Source organism: Oncorhynchus tshawytscha, linkage group LG05, assembly GCF_018296145.1.
Source record: "Oncorhynchus tshawytscha isolate Ot180627B linkage group LG05, Otsh_v2.0, whole genome shotgun sequence".
NCBI lineage: Eukaryota > Metazoa > Chordata > Actinopteri > Salmoniformes > Salmonidae > Oncorhynchus > Oncorhynchus tshawytscha.
The window spans coordinates 63,483,695-63,501,432 of NC_056433.1; the positions used below are offsets into that span (position 1 = coordinate 63,483,695).

The window sequence follows — 17,738 nt, forward strand, 5'->3', positions numbered from 1 at the left end:
CCCAAGCAGACACATCGATGGCTCTGAACGAACTTTATTTAACTCTCTGCAAACTGGAAACGATTTATCCTGAGGCTGCATTCATTGTAGCTGGGGATTTTAACAAGGCTAATCTGAAAACAAGACTCCCTACATTTTATCAGCATATCGATTGCGCAACCAGGGGTGGAAAGACCCTGGATCATTGTTACTCTAACTTCCGCGACGCATATAAGGCCCTGCCCCGCCCCCTTTCGGAAAAGCTGACCACGACTCCATTTTGTTGATCCCTGCCTACAGACAGAAACTAAAACAAGAAGCTCCCACGCTGAGGTCTGTCCAACGCTGGTCCGACCAAGCTGACTCCACACTCCAAGACTGCTTCCATCACGTGGACTGGGAGATGTTTCGTATTGCGTCAGACAACAACATTGACGAATACGCTGATACGGTGTGCGAGTTCATTAGAACGTGCGTTGAAGATGTCGTTCCCATAGCAACGATTAAAACATTCCCTAACCAGAAACCGTGGATTGATGGCAGCATTCGTGTGAAACTGAAGGCACGAACCACTGCTTTTAATCAGGGCAAGGTGTCTGGTAACATGGCTGAATACAAACAGTGCAGCTATTCCCTCCGCAAGGCTATCAAACAAGCTAAGCGCCAGTACAGAGACAAAGTAGAATCTCAATTCAACGGCTCAGACACAAGAGGTATGTGGCAGGGTCTACAGTCAATCACGGACTACAGGAAGAAACCCAGCCCAGTCACGGACCAGGATGTCTTGCTCCCAGGCAGACTAAATAACTTTTTGCCCGCTTTGAGGACAATACAGTGCCACTGACACGGCCTGCAACGGAAACATGCGGTCTCTCCTTCACTGCAGCCGAAGTGAGTAAGACATTTAAACGTGTTAACCCTCGCAAGGCTGCAGGCCCAGACGGCATCCCCAGCCGCGCCCTCAGAGCAAACGCAGACCAGCTGGCCGGTGTGTTTACGGACATATTCAATCAATCCCTATACCTGTCTGCTGTTCCCACATGCTTCAAGAGGGCCACCATTGTTCCTGTTCCCAAGAAAGCTAAGGTAACTGAGCTAAACGACTACCGCCCGTAGCACTCACATCCGTCATCATGAAGTGCTTTGAGAGACTAGTCAAGGACCATATCACCTCCACCCTACCTGACACCCTTGACCCACTCCAATTTGCTTACCGCCCAAATAGGTCCACAGACGATGCAATCTCAACCACACTGCACACTGCCCTAACCCATCTGGACAAGAGGAATACCTATGTGAGAATGCTGTTCATCGACTACAGCTCGGCATTCAACACCATAGTACCCTCCAAGCTCGTCATCAAGCTCGAGACCCTGGGTCTCGACCCCGCCCTGTGCAACTGGGTACTGGACTTCCTGACGGGCCGCCCCCAGGTGGTGAGGGTAGGCAACAACATCTCCTCCCCGCTGATCCTCAACACTGGGGCCCCACAAGGGTGCGTTCTGAGCCCTCTCCTGTACTCCCTGTTCACCCACGACTGCGTGGCCATGCACGCCTCCAACTCAATCATCAAGTTTGCGGACGACACAACAGTGGTAGGCTTGATTACCAACAACGACGAGACGGCCTACAGGGAGGAGGTGAGGGCCCTCGGAGTGTGGTGTCAGGAAAATAACCTCACACTCAACGTCAACAAAACTAAGGAGATGATTGTGGACTTCAGGAAACAGCAGAGGAACACCCCCATCCACATCGATGGAACAGTAGTGGAGAGGGTAGCAAGTTTTAAGTTCCTCGGCATACACATCACAGACAAACTGAATTGGTCCACTCACACAGACAGCATCGTGAGGAAGGCGCAGCAGCGCCTCTTCAACCTCAGGAGGCTGAAGAAATTCGGCTTGTCACCAAAAGCACTCACAAACTTCTACAGATGCACAATCGAGAGCATCCTGGCGGGCTGTATCACCGCCTGGTATGGCAACTGCACCGCCCTCAACCGTAAGGCTCTCCAGAGGGTAGTGAGGTCTGCACAACGCATCACCGGGGGCAAACTACCTGCCCTCCAGGACACCTACACCACCCGATGCTACAGGAAGGCCATAAAGATCATCAAGGACATCAACCACCCGAGCCACTGCCTGTTCACCCCGCTGCCATCCAGAAGGCGAGGTCAGTACAGGTGCATCAAAGCTGGGACCCAGAGACTGAAAAACAGCTTCTATCTCAAGGCCATCAGACTGTTAAACAGCCACCACTAACATTGAGTGGCTACTGCCAACACACTGTCAATGACACTGACTCTACTCCAGCCACTTTAATCATGGGAATCGATGGGAAATGATGTAAATATATCACTAGCCACTTTAAACAATGCTACCTTATATGTTACTTACTCTACATTGTTCATCTCATATGCATACGTTGATACTGTACTCTATATCATCGACTGCATCCTTATGTAATACATGTATCACTAGCCACTTTAACTATGCCACTTGGTTTACATACTTATCTCATATGTATATACTGTACTCGATATCATCTACTGTATCTTGCCTATGCTGCTCTGTACCATCACTCATTCATATATCCTTATGTACATATTCTTTATCCCCTTACACTGTGTATGACAGTAGTTTTTTTGGAATTGTTAGTTAGATTACTTGCTCGTTATTACTGCATTGTCGGAACTAGAAGCACAAGCATTTCGCTACACTCGCATTAACATCTGCTAACCATGTGTATGTGACAAATAAAATTTGATTTGATTTGATTTGATTCCAACATTGCCTAAACATTGCCTACTAATGACAGAGACCTTTAGAAACAATATAACAATTAAGATGTACAAACTATGGCATAAGGGAACGATGAGCGGATAAGAGTTAAGCTGTAATTAAGACATTGATGAGTGAACTCTTATGGACAATATGCCTTTTTGTTCAGCACTTTTGAAATGGATAGCGACAGAATTCAGAACATGGGCCGTTCTTACAGTTTTCTCCTTGTACACCAAGTCAGAAACGTAGGATAAATAATGGGGGCATATAAGCAGACAATGAAAGCTTTTACAATATTCGATGATGACATTTCTCTAAAACTGGCTATAGGCTACATGTGCACCACCAAGTCAGAACTGCACTGAAGTCTGCGATTTCTCGGTTCCAAGTTCTGTGTTCCCAGTTGTTTTGAACCCGGCAGAAGTCATGCTGGATTGACAGCACGGCCAATGGATTCAACCATTTCTGACCCATGGTGTTGATTGTGAATGCTAATCCTATTATGCTTGTAAAAGAGACCCTTTCAGACAGATGTTTTAAATCCTTAAACCCAGACTTGGACCACACACTCTTTCCACTGAATAGCAGGCAGGGGAAGCAAAATAGTGATTACTTTGCATCGCAGTAAGCCACTGAGCCACTGATTCCTTCCTCATTGTGGAATTTGCGATTCCCGACTTGTGTAATGTCCAATGGCCGATGATCACCGAGACGTTCTATCTATAATTTCTCTTCGTATGACAAGAATTGAAAAGGATTTGCCAGTAGATTGTTAACGTGATTCATGATGATGACTGCTTGTCTACAGTACATTTGTAGCTAAGATTTTGAAGGTATGACATGGTCAGTCCAATCAATGCTACAGTAGATATAACGTGATTTGACGTCATTTTACCTGTGGCCAAGGACCTTGAGCCTTTTTGGATGGGCACTTCTAATGTAAATCTATGGCAGCACCCAAGGGGGCTTGAATGGCTTAGCTCTCCCTGAAGATTCTTCGGTGACGTAGTGTACCCATGAGTGACAGAACACTGAGCCAATCATGGCGCAACTAGAGAAAATTCCCAACGCCTACCCTCTGCTTTTCGCTGGCTGCCCCTCCACCACAGAAGCATTTTTTAGCTTAACAGGTAGGGCTTAAAACAGGCTTGGCTCTGCCACACCTGCCCTGAATGACGGGTCACCACTGAATGTAAATGACTAGGTAAATAGGTAAACTATTATACTATGGGTTGTCTGATTTTGTTTTATTACCAACAATAAATGGCAAAAATAGTAGCACACTGGAAAGTTATCATGTCCTGAGTGATAAAGTATAGGCTTTGAATGACTTTTCCAGCAGCTACAGTAGGCTACACACTGCAGTTTAAGTTGAGCATCACGTGGTGCACATTATACTATTTAATCCCTTCATCTGAACATTGGAGCATCAACAACAATCATGCATGTAATTTCAGTGTAACAGAGGAAATCATTTATTTAGGAATATATAGAACTAACATGTTTCTGTATTAGGCTATGCTATCTATAAACCGTGATGAGGGGAGCAGGGAGGTGCCGTGCTGTGTGAGTGATGAGGGGAGCAGGGAGGGGCCGTGCTGTGTGAGTGATGAGGGGAGCAGGGAGGGGCCGTGCGGTGTGAGTGATGAGCGGAGCAGGGAGGTGCCGTGCGGTGTGAGTGATGAGGGGAGCAGGGAGGTGCCGTGCTGTGTGAGTGATGAGGGGAGCAGGGAGGGGCCGTGCGGTGTGAGTGATGAGCGGAGCAGGGAGGTGCCGTGCGGTGTGAGTGATGAGGGGAGCAGGGAGGTGCCGTGCGGTGTGAGTGATGAGGGGAGCAGGGAGGTGCCGTGCAGTGTGAGTGATGAGGGGAGCAGGGAGGTGCCATGCATCTGTGAGTAATGAGGGGAGCAGGGAGGTGCCATGCATCTGTGAGTAATGAGGGGAGCAGGGAGGGGCCGTGCGGTGTGAGTGATGAGGGGAGCAGGGAGGTGCCATGCATCTGTGAGTGATGAGGGGAGCAGGGAGGTGCCATGCATCTGTGAGTAATGAGGGGAGCAGGGAGGTGCCGTGAGGTATGAGTGATGAGGGGAGCAGGGAGGGGCCGTGAGGTTTGAGTGATGAGGGGAGCAGGGAGGGGCCGTGCGGTGTGAGTGATGAGGGGATCAGGGAGGGGCCGTGCGGTATGAGTGATGAGGGGATCAGGGAGGTGCCATGCGGTATGAGTGATGAGGGGAGCAGGGAGGGGCCGTGCGGTGTGAGTGATGAGGGGAGCAGGGAGGGGCCGTGAGGTATGAGTGATGAGGGGAGCAGGGAGGGGCCGTGAGGTATGAGTGATGAGGGGAGCAGGGAGGGGCCGTGCGGTATGAGTGATGAGGGGATCAGGGAGGTGCCATGCGGTATGAGTGATGAGGGGAGCAGGGAGGGGCCGTGCGGTGTGAGTGATGAGGGGAGCAGGGAGGGGCCGTGAGGTATGAGTGATGAGGGGAGCAGGGAGGGGCCGTGAGGTATGAGTGATGAGGGGATCAGGGAGGTGCCATGCGGTATGAGTGATGAGGGGAGCAGGGAGGGGCCGTGCTGTGTGAGTGATGAGGGGAGCAGGGAGGGGCCGTGCTGTGTGAGTGATGAGGGGAGCAGGGAGGGGCCGTGCGGTGTGAGTGATGAGGGGAGCAGGGAGGTGCCGTGCGGTGTGAGTGATGAGGGGAGCAGGGAGGGGCCGTGCTGTGTGAGTGATGAGGGGAGCAGGGAGGGGCCGTGCGGTGTGAGTGATGAGGGAAGCAGGGAGGTGCCGTGCTGTGTGAGTGATGAGGGGAGCAGGGAGGGGCCGTGCGGTGTGAGTGATGAGCGGAGCAGGGAGGTGCCGTGCGGTGTGAGTGATGAGGGGAGCAGGGAGGTGCCGTGCGGTGTGAGTGATGAGGGGAGCAGGGAGGTGCCGTGCAGTGTGAGTGATGAGGGGAGCAGGGAGGTGCCGTGCAGTGTGAGTGATGAGGGGAGCAGGGAGGGGCCGTGCGGTGTGAGTGATGAGGGGAGCAGGGAGGTGCCGTGCAGTGTGAGTGATGAGGGGAGCAGGGAGGGGCCGTGCGGTGTGAGTGATGAGGGGAGCAGGGAGGTGCCGTGCAGTGTGAGTGATGAGGGGAGCAGGGAGGTGCCGTGCAGTGTGAGTGATGAGGGGAGCAGGGAGGTGCCATGCATCTGTGAGTAATGAGGGGAGCAGGGAGGGGCCGTGCGGTGTGAGTGATGAGGGGAGCAGGGAAGGGCCGTGCTGTGTGAGTGATGAGGGGAGCAGGGAGGGGCCGTGTGGTGTGAGTGATGAGTGGAGCAGGGAGGGGCCGTGCGGTGTGCATCTGTGAGTGATGCAGGGAAGCGGAGTATTGAGAGTTTTGGCTCTTTTTACTGACTCAGATCTTTTCAACTCGTTCAGTAAAATGTTTAATCTTTTGACTCATTTCATTCATTTAATTCAGAAGCGCCCAGAGCCCACAGGACTCCTTACCAGTGAGTGATGTTGTGTATTTAACCCTCTGTTTCCCCTCATGTCCTTGTCGGAGATTGTTTGCATAAACCTGCGTCAGGGGTACATTCAGTCCTCCACTTCACCCGTCTCCTAGAGTTAATTTTTTTGTGAAGAAGAGAAGGAGGGAGGTCTGCGTCTGTGTACTGACTACCGGGGTCTAAATCAGATCACGGTGAGGTATAGTTACCTGCTACAGCGATAGTCAATGCACGGGGAGCGCTTCTTCACCAAACTAGATCTCAGGAGCACTTACAATCTGGTACGTATCCGAGAGGGAGAAGAGTGGAAGACGGCTTTCAGTACCACCTCTGGGAACTATGAGTACCTCGTCATGCCGTACGGGTTGATGAATGCTCCATCAGTCTTCCAAGCTTTTTTAGACAAGATTTTCAGGGACCTGCACGGGCAGGGTGTAGTGGTGTATATTGATGACATTTTGATATACTCCGTTACACTCGCCAAGCATGTGTCCCTGGTGCGCAAAGTGCTTGGTCACATGACCTGTACGTCAAGGCTGAGAAATGCCTGTTCTTCCAACAATCCGTCTCCTTCCTAGGGTATCGCATTTCCACATCAGGGGTAGAGATGGAGAGTGACCGCATTGCAGCCGTGCGTAATTGGCTGACTCCCACCACGGTAAAGGAGGTGTAGCAATTCTTAGGATTTGCCAACTACTAACGGAGGTTTATCCGGGGTTTTGGTCAGGTAGTGGCTCCCACTACTTCACTGCTGAAGGGGGGTCCGGTGCGCTTGCAGTGGACAGCTGAGGCAGACAGGACTTTCAGTTACCTGAGGGCTTTGTTTACCTCGGTTCCCGTGCTGGCTCATCCGGATCCCTCTTTAGCATTCATAGTGGAGGTGGACGCGTCCGAGGCTGGGATAGGAGCTGTGCTCGGGTACACCACCGAAGCTCCGCCCTTGTGCTTTCTTCACGAAGAAGCTCAGCCCGGCAGAGCGAAACTATGACGTGGGGGACCGGGAGTTGTTGGCTGTCATCAAGGCTCTGAAGGCGTGAAGACATTGGCTTGAGGGGGCTAGACACCCTTTTCTCATCTGGACTGACCACTGCAATCTGGAGTACATCCGGGCGGCGAGGAGACTGAACCCTTGCCAGGCAAGGTGGGCCATGTTTTTCACCCATTATGTGGGCTCCCAGAATGTTAAGGCAGATGCATTATCCCGGCTGTATGACACAAAGGCCCATGGATCCCACTCCCATACTCCCCGCCTCTTGATTGGTGGCGCCGGAAGTGTGGGAGCTGGACGTGGACATTGAGCGGGCATCACGTGCAGAGCCCGCTCCCCCTCAGTGTCCAGCTGGGCATCTGTATGTTCCGTCTGCTGTCCGCGACTGGCTGATCTATTGGGCCCACACGTCACCCTCCTCTGGTCATCTTAGGATCGGACGGACAGTGCGCTGTCTTAGTGGGAAGTACTGGTGGCCCACTTTAGCTAAGGACGTGAGAGTTTGTTTCTTCCTGCTCTGTGTGCATCCAGTGCAAGGCTCCTAGTCACCTGCCCAAAGTCATTCCCTCTCCTTTTTCGGGCTTGTGTTTGGCAGGCAACGTCACCAACTTTCTAGTCATCATTGATCCATTTTTCATTTTCCATTGCTTTTGTCTTGTCTTCCTTCACACCTGGTGGTCCAATCCCATCAATTACATGTGTATTTAACCCTCCGTTTTCCCTCATGTCCTTGTCGTAGATTGTTTAATTGTATGTTTGTGCTAATTATGTGTTGTTGCACGACTGGTTTTTGTACCCATTTTTATTATTTTTGTATATACACAATCATATCTTTTGTTTTGCTGACACTGAGTGGGGGGTATTTTCCAGACACGACACTCCGATGGCCCTCACCTCTTCCCTGTCGGCAGTCTCGTCATTGTTGGTAATCAAGCCTTCTACTGTAGTGTCTTCTGCAAACTTGATGAGTTAGAGGCGTGCATGGCCACACAGTCATGGGTAAACATGGGTACATGGGTACAGGAGGGGGCAGAGCACACACCCTTGTGGGGCCCCTGTGTTGAGGATCAATTAAGTGTAGATGTTGTTTCCTACCTTCACCACTTGGGGCGGCCCGCCAGCAAGTCCAGGACCCAATTGCACAGAGCGGGGTTCAGACCCAGGGCCTCAAGCTTAATGGTGAGGTTGGAGGGTACTATGGTGTTGGATGTTGGGCTATATTCAATGAACAGCATTCTTACATAGGTATTCCTCTTGTCCAGATGGGATAGGGCAGTGTGTAGTGTGATGGCGATTGCATCGTCTGTGGACCTATTGGGGTGGTAAGCAAATTGAAGTGGGTCTAGGGTGACAGGTAGGGTGGAGGTGATATGATCCTTGACTAGTCTCTCAAAGCACTTCATGATGACAGAAGTGAGTGCTACGGGGCGATAGTCATTTAGTTCAGTTACCTTAGCTTTCTTGGGAACAGCAACAATGGTGGCTATCTTGAAGCATGTGGAGACAGCAGACTGGGATAGGTATGGATTGAATATGTCCGTAAACACAAAAGCCAGCTGGTCTGCGCATGCTCTGAGGTCGGGGCTAGGGATGCCATCAAGGCCGCCAGCCTTGCAAGGGTTAACACGTTTAAATGTTTTACTCATGTCCACGGAGAAGGAGAGCCCACAGTCTTTGTATTGTCCTCAAAGTGCGCAAAGAAGTTGTTTGATTTGTCTGGAAGCAAATCAGAACTTGTTTTCTTTTTGTAATCGGTGATTGTCTATAGACCCTGCCACATACGTCTTGTGTTTGAGCCGTTGAATTGCGACTCCACTTTGTCTCTATACTGACACTTTGCTTGTTTGATTGCCTTACGGAGGGAATAAGGACACTGTTTGTATTTGGCCATGTTTCCGGTGACCTTGCCATGATTAAATGCGGTGGTACATGCTTTCAGTTTTGCGGTGGTACGTGGTTTTCAGTTGCTCATCTGATGCGCTAGCGAGCTAACATTAGCTAAGCTAATTGAGACTATATAACTTTAACTGTGCGCTTTCTCCCCTTACAGTAAATAGCAACAAGTACATTCAGATTATTATGTACTGTAGCAGCCTACCTGTGGGCTCTTATTGTAGAAGCCTGTCCTTATTATTTAACTTTTAGTTCTGTCATTCTAATTCCATCTTCCATTGATTAGTCTAGAAATGTCCTAGAAAAGGCTCCCACACAGAGCCTCGAGCTCTATGACCACTGTCGGGAAAAGCATAATCTTTTCTCTCTCTCTCTATGGGAGGGACAATATAGACCATCTGCATTGTGAATTCATGTGGAATTGTATGAATTTTCCATTTGTCACATCCCTAATATGGACATAACAGGATTGGGGGAAGGCTGTGCTTAAACTGCTTCACTTCTGGTACTTTGGACATGTGTCCACGCGGATCGGAAGGGGGGCGGGGGCAGCTTTGGCTGAGAGTTTTCTTTTGCAAGGGTTTAGACTTCGTCATCCGCCGGAGCTTTCAATTTTCAGACACGTATAGGCCCAGAAGTCACACAGCTGACCAAATTACTCTGGATTTTACTTCTGGTTTAACTGACATTATTTGTGTCTGTGTGTCTTGTGTTTTGTCTCTGTTTCATCTGAGGCCGTCTCGCTGCTCTCTGATGCCATATTGATGAGTGTGAATGTGTGTCACTGTCTCTATCAACCCATCCATCCTCCCAGGAACTGACCTGGAGCCCTTTGACACACACAACCCAGCAAGCTGCCATGTATTCCTCTGAGGTTGCCAAGAGTTCAGTACCTGCAGTGTTTTCTGAGAATACAGAGATGACAAGACAGATCTGTCCCTCTGTTCATTCCTCATTATACAGAGAGACGAGATGAGAGAGAGAAGTGAAACTGACAGAGAGAGGAAAGAAAGAAATTATGAAAGACAGCGAAGAGAAAGGGATGAGAGTTGGTCTGAATGAGAGGAGGGAGAGGTCAGACACACTATATGATTTAAATAAGACTGGATCAGAGTTCAGATGTGGTAGGAAGTAGGAACCCAACACTAAACTGGGGATGTCCATGTAGTTCTCCAAACACTGTCTGTTAACTCCCTGTTAGGCCTTAATCAAATATTAAATATGTTCTATATTGTTCCCCAGTCTCACCCCTTAAAGCCCCACATCGACAGTAAATGCTGTATTGGACTGTGGATGTGAGTTGATGTGTTTGTGCATTCGTGTGTGTGCTCATGTATATGTGCGGGCTTGCGTGTGTGTTTTGTTAACCACAGAGATACCGTTGGAAGTTTACATACACCTGAGCCAAATACATTTAAACTCAGTTTTCCACAATTCTTGACATTTAATCCTAGTAAATATTCCCTGTTTTAGGTCAGTTAGGATCACCACTTTATTTTAAGAATGTGAAATGTCAGAATAATAGTCGAGAGAATTATTTATTTCAGCTTTTATTTCTTTCATCATATTCCTAGTGGGTCAAATGTTTGCATACATTCAATTTGTATTTGGTAGCATTGCCTTTAAATTGTTTAACTTGGGTCAAACATTTTGGGTAGCCTTCCACGAGTTTCAAAAATAAGTTGGATGAATTTTGGCCCATTCTGACAGAGCTGGTGTAACTGTCAGGTTTGTAGGCCTCCTTGCTCGCACACGCTTTTCCAGTTCTGCACCCACATTTTCTGCAGGATTGAGGTCAGGGTTTGTGATGGCCACTCCAATACCTTGACTTTGTCGTCCTGAAGCCATTTTGCCACAACTTAGGAAATATGCTTGGGGTCATTGTCCATTTGGAAGACCCATTTTACGACCAAGCTTTAACTTCCTGACTGATGTCTTGAGATGTTGCTTCAATATATCCAAATAATTGTCCTACCTGCAGATAATTGTCCTACCTAGTCCCTCCTGCAGCAAAGCACCCGCACAACATGATGCTGCCACCTCCGTGCTTCACGGTTGGGATGGTGTTCTTCGGATTGCAAGCCTCCCCCTTTTTCCTCCAAACATAACAATGGTCATTATGGCCAAACAGTTATATTTTTGTTTCATCAGACCAGAGGACATTTCTCCATAAAGTATGATCTTTGTCCCCATGTACAGTTGCAAACCGTAGTCTGGCTTTTTTCTGGCGGTTTTGGAGCAGTGGCTTCTTCCTTTCTGAGCGGCCTTTCAGATTATGTCGATATAGGACTCGTTTTACTGTAGATATAGATACTTTTGTACCTGTTTCCTCCAGCATCTTCACAAGGTCCTCTTCTGTTGTTCTGGGATTGATTTGCACTTTTCGCACCGAAGTACTTTCATCTCTCTAGGAGACAGAACGCGTCTCCTTCCTGAGCGGTATGATTGTTTGTACAGATGAACATGGTACCTTCAGGTGTTTGGAAATTGCTCCTAATTATGAACCAGACTTGTGGAGGTCTAAAAAGAAAATCTGAGGTCTTGGCTGATTTCTTTTGATTTTCCCATGATGTCAAGCAAAGAGTCACTGAGGTTGAAGGTAGGCCTTGAAATACACCCACAGGTACACCTCCAATTGACTCAAATGATGTCAATTAGCCTGTCAGAAGTCATGACATCATTTTCTGGAATTGTCCAAGCTGTTTAAAGGCACAGTCAACTTAGTGTATGTAAACTTCTGACCCACTGGAATTGTGATACAGTGAATTCTAAGTGAAATAATCTGTCTGTATACAATTGTTGGAAAATTTACTTGTTTCATGCACAAAGTAGATGTCCTAACCAACATCCCAAAACTATAGTTTGTTAACAAGAAATTTGTGGAGTGGTTGAAAAATGAGTTTCAATGAGTCCAACCTAAGTGTATGTAAACTTCCGACTTCAACTGTATATAAGTGTTCTACTTCCTCTCCCCCTCTCAGGCAGAGCCAGTGATCCTGGACCTTCGGGACCTGTTCCAGCTCATCTATCAGATCAAACAGAGAGAGGAGATGGAGAAGAAAGCCCAGAAGGACAAACAGTGTGAACAGGCTGTGTACCAGGTACACACACACATAATACACACAATGTTTACTATCTGATTATTGTTGGTGCTGCTGCCTCTATCGTCAACTGCACTGATCTTCTTCCCTCTCTCCTTTCTCCCCCTCTCCATCCATCCCTATGTCTTCAGACTATCCTGGAGGAAGATTTGGAGGATCCTGTCTACCAGGTAACTTCTAAACACTAATCAGAATGCTTCTCTATGCTGTCTATCCAATCAGTATGTTTCTTTTTAATGCTTCTTTCAATCTCCTTGCCTGTTTATCTGTGTCTGTGGGGAGTTGTGGGGGAGTCCCAGGATTATTTTCAGATGAATGGAGGTGTGTGTGAAGTTTTCTGGGATTGCTTGCGGACGAGATTTACAGATGATTCTGTCTGACCAATCACATCTTTGCACCATATTCTCAGCCTGTCCTTTTTCTTCAATTCCTATTTCCTATTTTTCTCTTTATTCCTCCTCTCCTCTCCCTGCTGCCTGTGTTGTAGTACATTGTGTTTGAGGCGGGACACGAGCCCATCCGCGACCAATCAGAAGAGAGCATTTATCAGGTACAAGCCTCTCCTCTCTGCTTGGATCGGATTGGTGGAGTTGTGTGAGTGATAGGAGCAGGGTTCCATTGGGATAGAGATGATTTGAGAATACCCTCAGGGTCATTCCATGTCATTTCAACTAGCCATTTCAACAAGCCATCTCAGATTGTTCTGAAATTGTTTTTTCGTTTCGTTTTTCGTGCAATGTTCTTTTGTTGAAATTTAATTAGATCTCTGAGAAATTAAGGTAATTTGATTGCACCCAAATTGGCCCTTTAAATGTATAGGATTGATATAATATTCAATACATATAGTACCTATCATCCAATTTGGGCCCCCAAAAATTCTAACTTTGAGTAGCTCCATACTACTTGTAAGACAGAGAACTGATACTATATATTCGTTGTTGTGGTGGAATTGCCGTGGGATGTCCATGAGTGGCTTTTGACCATTTCTTTAGATTCCTCATGTTTAACTCATTGTTAGAAAAACGTTTGGTCCAAATCGGATGTTAGGTACTATATTTATTAAATATTATATTAATCGTATACATTTAAATGGCCAATTTGGGTGCAATCAAATTACCTTAATTTCTCAGAGATCAAATTTTATTTCAACAAAATAATGTTGCAGGAATGCTAATGTTATCTGTTTCTAACAACAACAACAAATTTCAGAACAATCTAAGATGATGGGTGTCAAAATCCTCTTTTTTGTTTTTGAGGTGGAACGACCCCTCACCTACAGCTTCACTATTGACAGACACACCACTGAAACCTGAGAGAAAAACTAACACACATGCATGAGTAAGGCCTCCTCCTTCCCCTTCCTCCCTCTTTTTCTGAGGAGATGAAGGAGGGAGTGGGAAAGAGAGATTAATCACCAGGCCCTTGCTTGATCTTTCAAAATAATAGAATGAAAATAGAGCATGCTCTAACACACACACACACACACACGCAAGAAGACATGTTAGAATCGTGCAACAGAGGAACCAACAGATGAATAAAGATGTCTGCCTCTGGAAATAAACAACCAGAGAGATGGAGAGATGAAGAAGGATGAGAGAGGAAATAAACAAGAGAAGGAGAAGAGGAGAGCGAGGGATTAGGAAAGACGGAGGAGAGATGGAGGGAGGAGAGATGGAGAGAGTACTCAGGCGGTGGTAGTTATCTGTGGTAGTCAGACTGTTATGACAGACAGATGTTTTTGTCCTATCACATTTTAATAACGTTTCCATTCCATTAACGTTTCCACAGCAGATCAGTCAGGTGGATTAGTTTGATAGTCTTACACTTCAGGGACGATCAATCATCAGTCAATAGAACAAAACGCAAATAAAACATATAGAGACATTTCCTGTATCAATCTGTCTGTCTGTCTCAAAAGTCCACAGAGTAGTTGCCAAGAGTAGTGGCCAAGAGTAGTGCACTACATGATTAATGTGGTGTCATTTGAGACAAAGCCACAGACAGACAGACAGACCAGTTTATTACATGTCTCTCTCTGTGGTAAGACCACATTGATCCACTTTATTGGAGAGGGAGAAGTGGGGGACTTAGCTGGGAGAGAGAGAGAGCTGTTCATACATATCAGACTGATACTCTAAATGAAGCCTCAACTCATATATTTGAATGCAGATTACATCACTCATTCTCTCTCTCTCTCGCACGAATGCACGTACGCACATGCGCACACACACGCGCACACACACCCTCAGATGCAAGCTATAAGGGACAATAATGTCCAGGCTTTAGTCTCTATATATTTGGCTGTAAGGATTTATTTTATAGTCTTGTATTGCTTTGGTATTTACTACAATTGGTACTTTCTGGTACATTAAAAATGAAGGTTGTCATGGTAACAAAAGCTAACGTGTGGTTGGTGGGCTTTGTGGTGATTGGTTGGTTGTCCAGGTTCCGACCAGCCAACAGAAGGAGGGGGTATATGACGTCCCCAAGAGACACCCAGTGAGTCCAGCTGTGTGTGCCTGTCCCCTTTTTGTGTCCCCCTTGGTGCTATGGTGTGTCCTGTGGATACTCTGTGGTGTGGCTTTGTGGTGGTGCTGGTCGGAGTCACTGTATGTGGATAGGAGTGGGTTTGGGTGGGGTTTGCTCTGTGCTAGGCGCTGGTTGCATGCAGTGTAGTGTGTGTGTGTGTGTGTGTGTGTGTGTGTGTGTGTGTGTGTGTGTGTGTGTGTGTGTGTGTGTGTGTGTGTGTGTGTGTGTGCGCGCATTGCATGCAGTGTGGTGTCGTGGTGATGCATGGCTGGCTGTGGTCTGCTGGTGAACGAACATACATGATCAAAACAATACTAGAACGAAAGATATTGGTAAGAGAGAGTGTGTGTATGTGCACGCCTTTGTGTGTGTGTGTGAGTGTCATCCCAGTTGACCTTGATCGTGGTCAGGATGCAACGTAACTCTCCATGTCCTTTATGATCTTATTGAACATGGTAGTTAAACATCTCTGTTTCATTAGCTAATAACTCCATCTTCAGAACCACTATAGTAGCTATTCTACACCTGTTACAACTACTCCATCTCTGACACCTGTCTAAAAAAACCATTCTAAAACTAGGGTGTGAGCCTCACTGTCTGTGTAGAAATTTCTCAATCTGCCACCTTCCTCCTATACTCCCCCTGGTCTCTCCTAGCTCACACTGCAGAACACACACACACACACACACACACACACACACACACACACTGCACTGTCGTAATCAGACGGTATGGGTTATGGCTGTCGGTTGTGTCTTGTGTTGCTTTTGAGGCTTATGGTATTTACCAGTGAGATCCCACAGCCCTACTGCTCTCCTTAACCACCCCACAACACCGACACCTATTGGCTTTGTGTTTGATACATACCTGTGTGTGTCTGGTGTTATAATACGGTGCTATGGCCAGTAGGGTCTGAAACCTCTGTCTAAACCATATGCGTCACGATTATTTAGTCTGTCGCCTTCTGTCTCTCAATGCTATTAACCAATAATAAACCAATAACACACACACACATACACACACATACACACACACACACACACACACACACACACACACACACACATAATACACACACACACACACATAAAACAGACAAGTACGACTTCAATCTCCTGAGTCCTTGACCCTGTGTGAGTTTACACAGTCTGTTGATTCAACAGAGGTCAGCCAATTGTCATCTGGCAATGAAGGACAAGTAGGCTAGTGTGCGTGTGCATGCGTGCATCCATGTGTGTGTGTGTGTCTGTGTTCAGTGAGACAGGAGCTCAGGGAGGTGGGTGTTAATTAAGGGGGCTGCATTAATCGTATGCAAAACCATGCCCATGCTAATTACTGTTTCCTCAGAGACCAATAATTGAAAGGTGGTTGTCGCAGTGATGAGGAGAAAGGGATGGGCAGAGAGAGAGAGAGTGAGATGGATAGAAGAGGAGGTCAGGAATCTGTGTAATGAGGAGTGTGTGCGTGCATGCGTGGCTATATAAAGGGGGTACCGAGTCAATGTGAGGGGCTACATGTTAGTTGAGGTAATATGTACATGTAGATAGGGGTAAAGTGACTACCCTGTCTCCATATGTCTGTATTTGTTTGAGTGTATGATACATCATGTCTGTGTTTCTATCCTACCCTCCATCCATGTGGCTGAATGGTCATCATCATCACCAACAATAACATCATCACCAACATCATCCATCATCAACAAGCACACCATCATTATCAACAACAACATCATCAACAAAAACAACATCATCAACAACATAATCATCAACAACATAATCATCAACAACGTCATCACCAACAACATCATCCATCATCATCACCACCAACATCATCACCACCAACAACAACATCATCACCAACAACAACATCATCACCAACAACAACATCATCACCAACAACATCATCATCACCAACAACATCACCAACAACAAAATCATCATCGCCAACATCAACATCATCATCAACACTATCATCATCACCAACATCGTCATCATCACCATCATCACCAACAACATTATCATCATCATAACCAAAGTCCATCATCATCACCAACATCCATAAACATCATCATCACCACCAACATCATCATCACCCCCAACATCCATCATCATCACCAACAACATCATCACCACCAACAACATCATCATCATCAAAAACAACATCATCACCAGCAACAACATCATTTTCACCACCAACATCATAATCATCACCAACAATAACATCATCACCAACAACTACATCATCATCACCAACAACAACATCATCATCAACAACAACATCCATTGTCACCAACAACAACATTATCAAAATCATCATCATCACCACCAACACCACCATCATCATCAACATCATCAGCAACAACAACATCATCATTAACAACATCATCATCATCACCAACAATGTCATTATATTCATCACCAACAACATCATCACCAACAACAGTTTCACCAACAACATCACAAACAACATCATCATCGCCAAAACATCATCATCATCACCAACATCAACAACATTATCACCAACAATAACGCCATTAAATTGACCATCACCAACAACATCACCAGCGACATCATCACCAGCGACATCATCAACAACAACATAATCACCACCAATAACAACTTCAACAACAGCATCACCACCAATAACATCATCATCACCAACATCATCATCACCAACATCATCAACATTACATCATCATCACCAACATCATCACAAAACATCTTCGCCAACAACATCATCGTCATCAACAACAACAACGTCATCATCACCAACAACGTCATTATATTCATCATCACCAACAACGTCATCATCATCACCAACAACATCATCATCACCACCAAAAACATCACCAACAATATCACCAATAACAATTTCAACACCATCACCAACAACGTCAATGTATTGATCATCACCAACATCATCACCAACAAAAACATAATTATATTGATTATCACCAACAACATCATCACCAACAAC

At 46.6% G+C, this 17,738-nt stretch overlaps 1 protein-coding gene across 4 annotated transcripts in view; it reads left to right on the forward strand.

Moving 5' to 3' along the window:
- The window catches only part of LOC112246359 (disabled homolog 1), a 112,325-nt gene that overhangs the window by 73,833 nt on the left and 20,754 nt on the right, over positions 1–17,738 (forward strand). For 2 of the 4 annotated variants that reach the window (XM_042322218.1, XM_042322221.1), the window contains exons 6-9: positions 12,114–12,233; positions 12,365–12,403; positions 12,721–12,783; positions 14,679–14,732. In XM_042322218.1, coding sequence (XP_042178152.1) covers positions 12,114–12,233; positions 12,365–12,403; positions 12,721–12,783; positions 14,679–14,732 — 276 coding nt within the window. The remainder of the gene's footprint in view (positions 1–12,113; positions 12,234–12,364; positions 12,404–12,720; positions 12,784–14,678; positions 14,733–17,738) is intronic. The other 2 variants (XM_042322219.1, XM_042322220.1) reach the window with 2 other exon arrangements.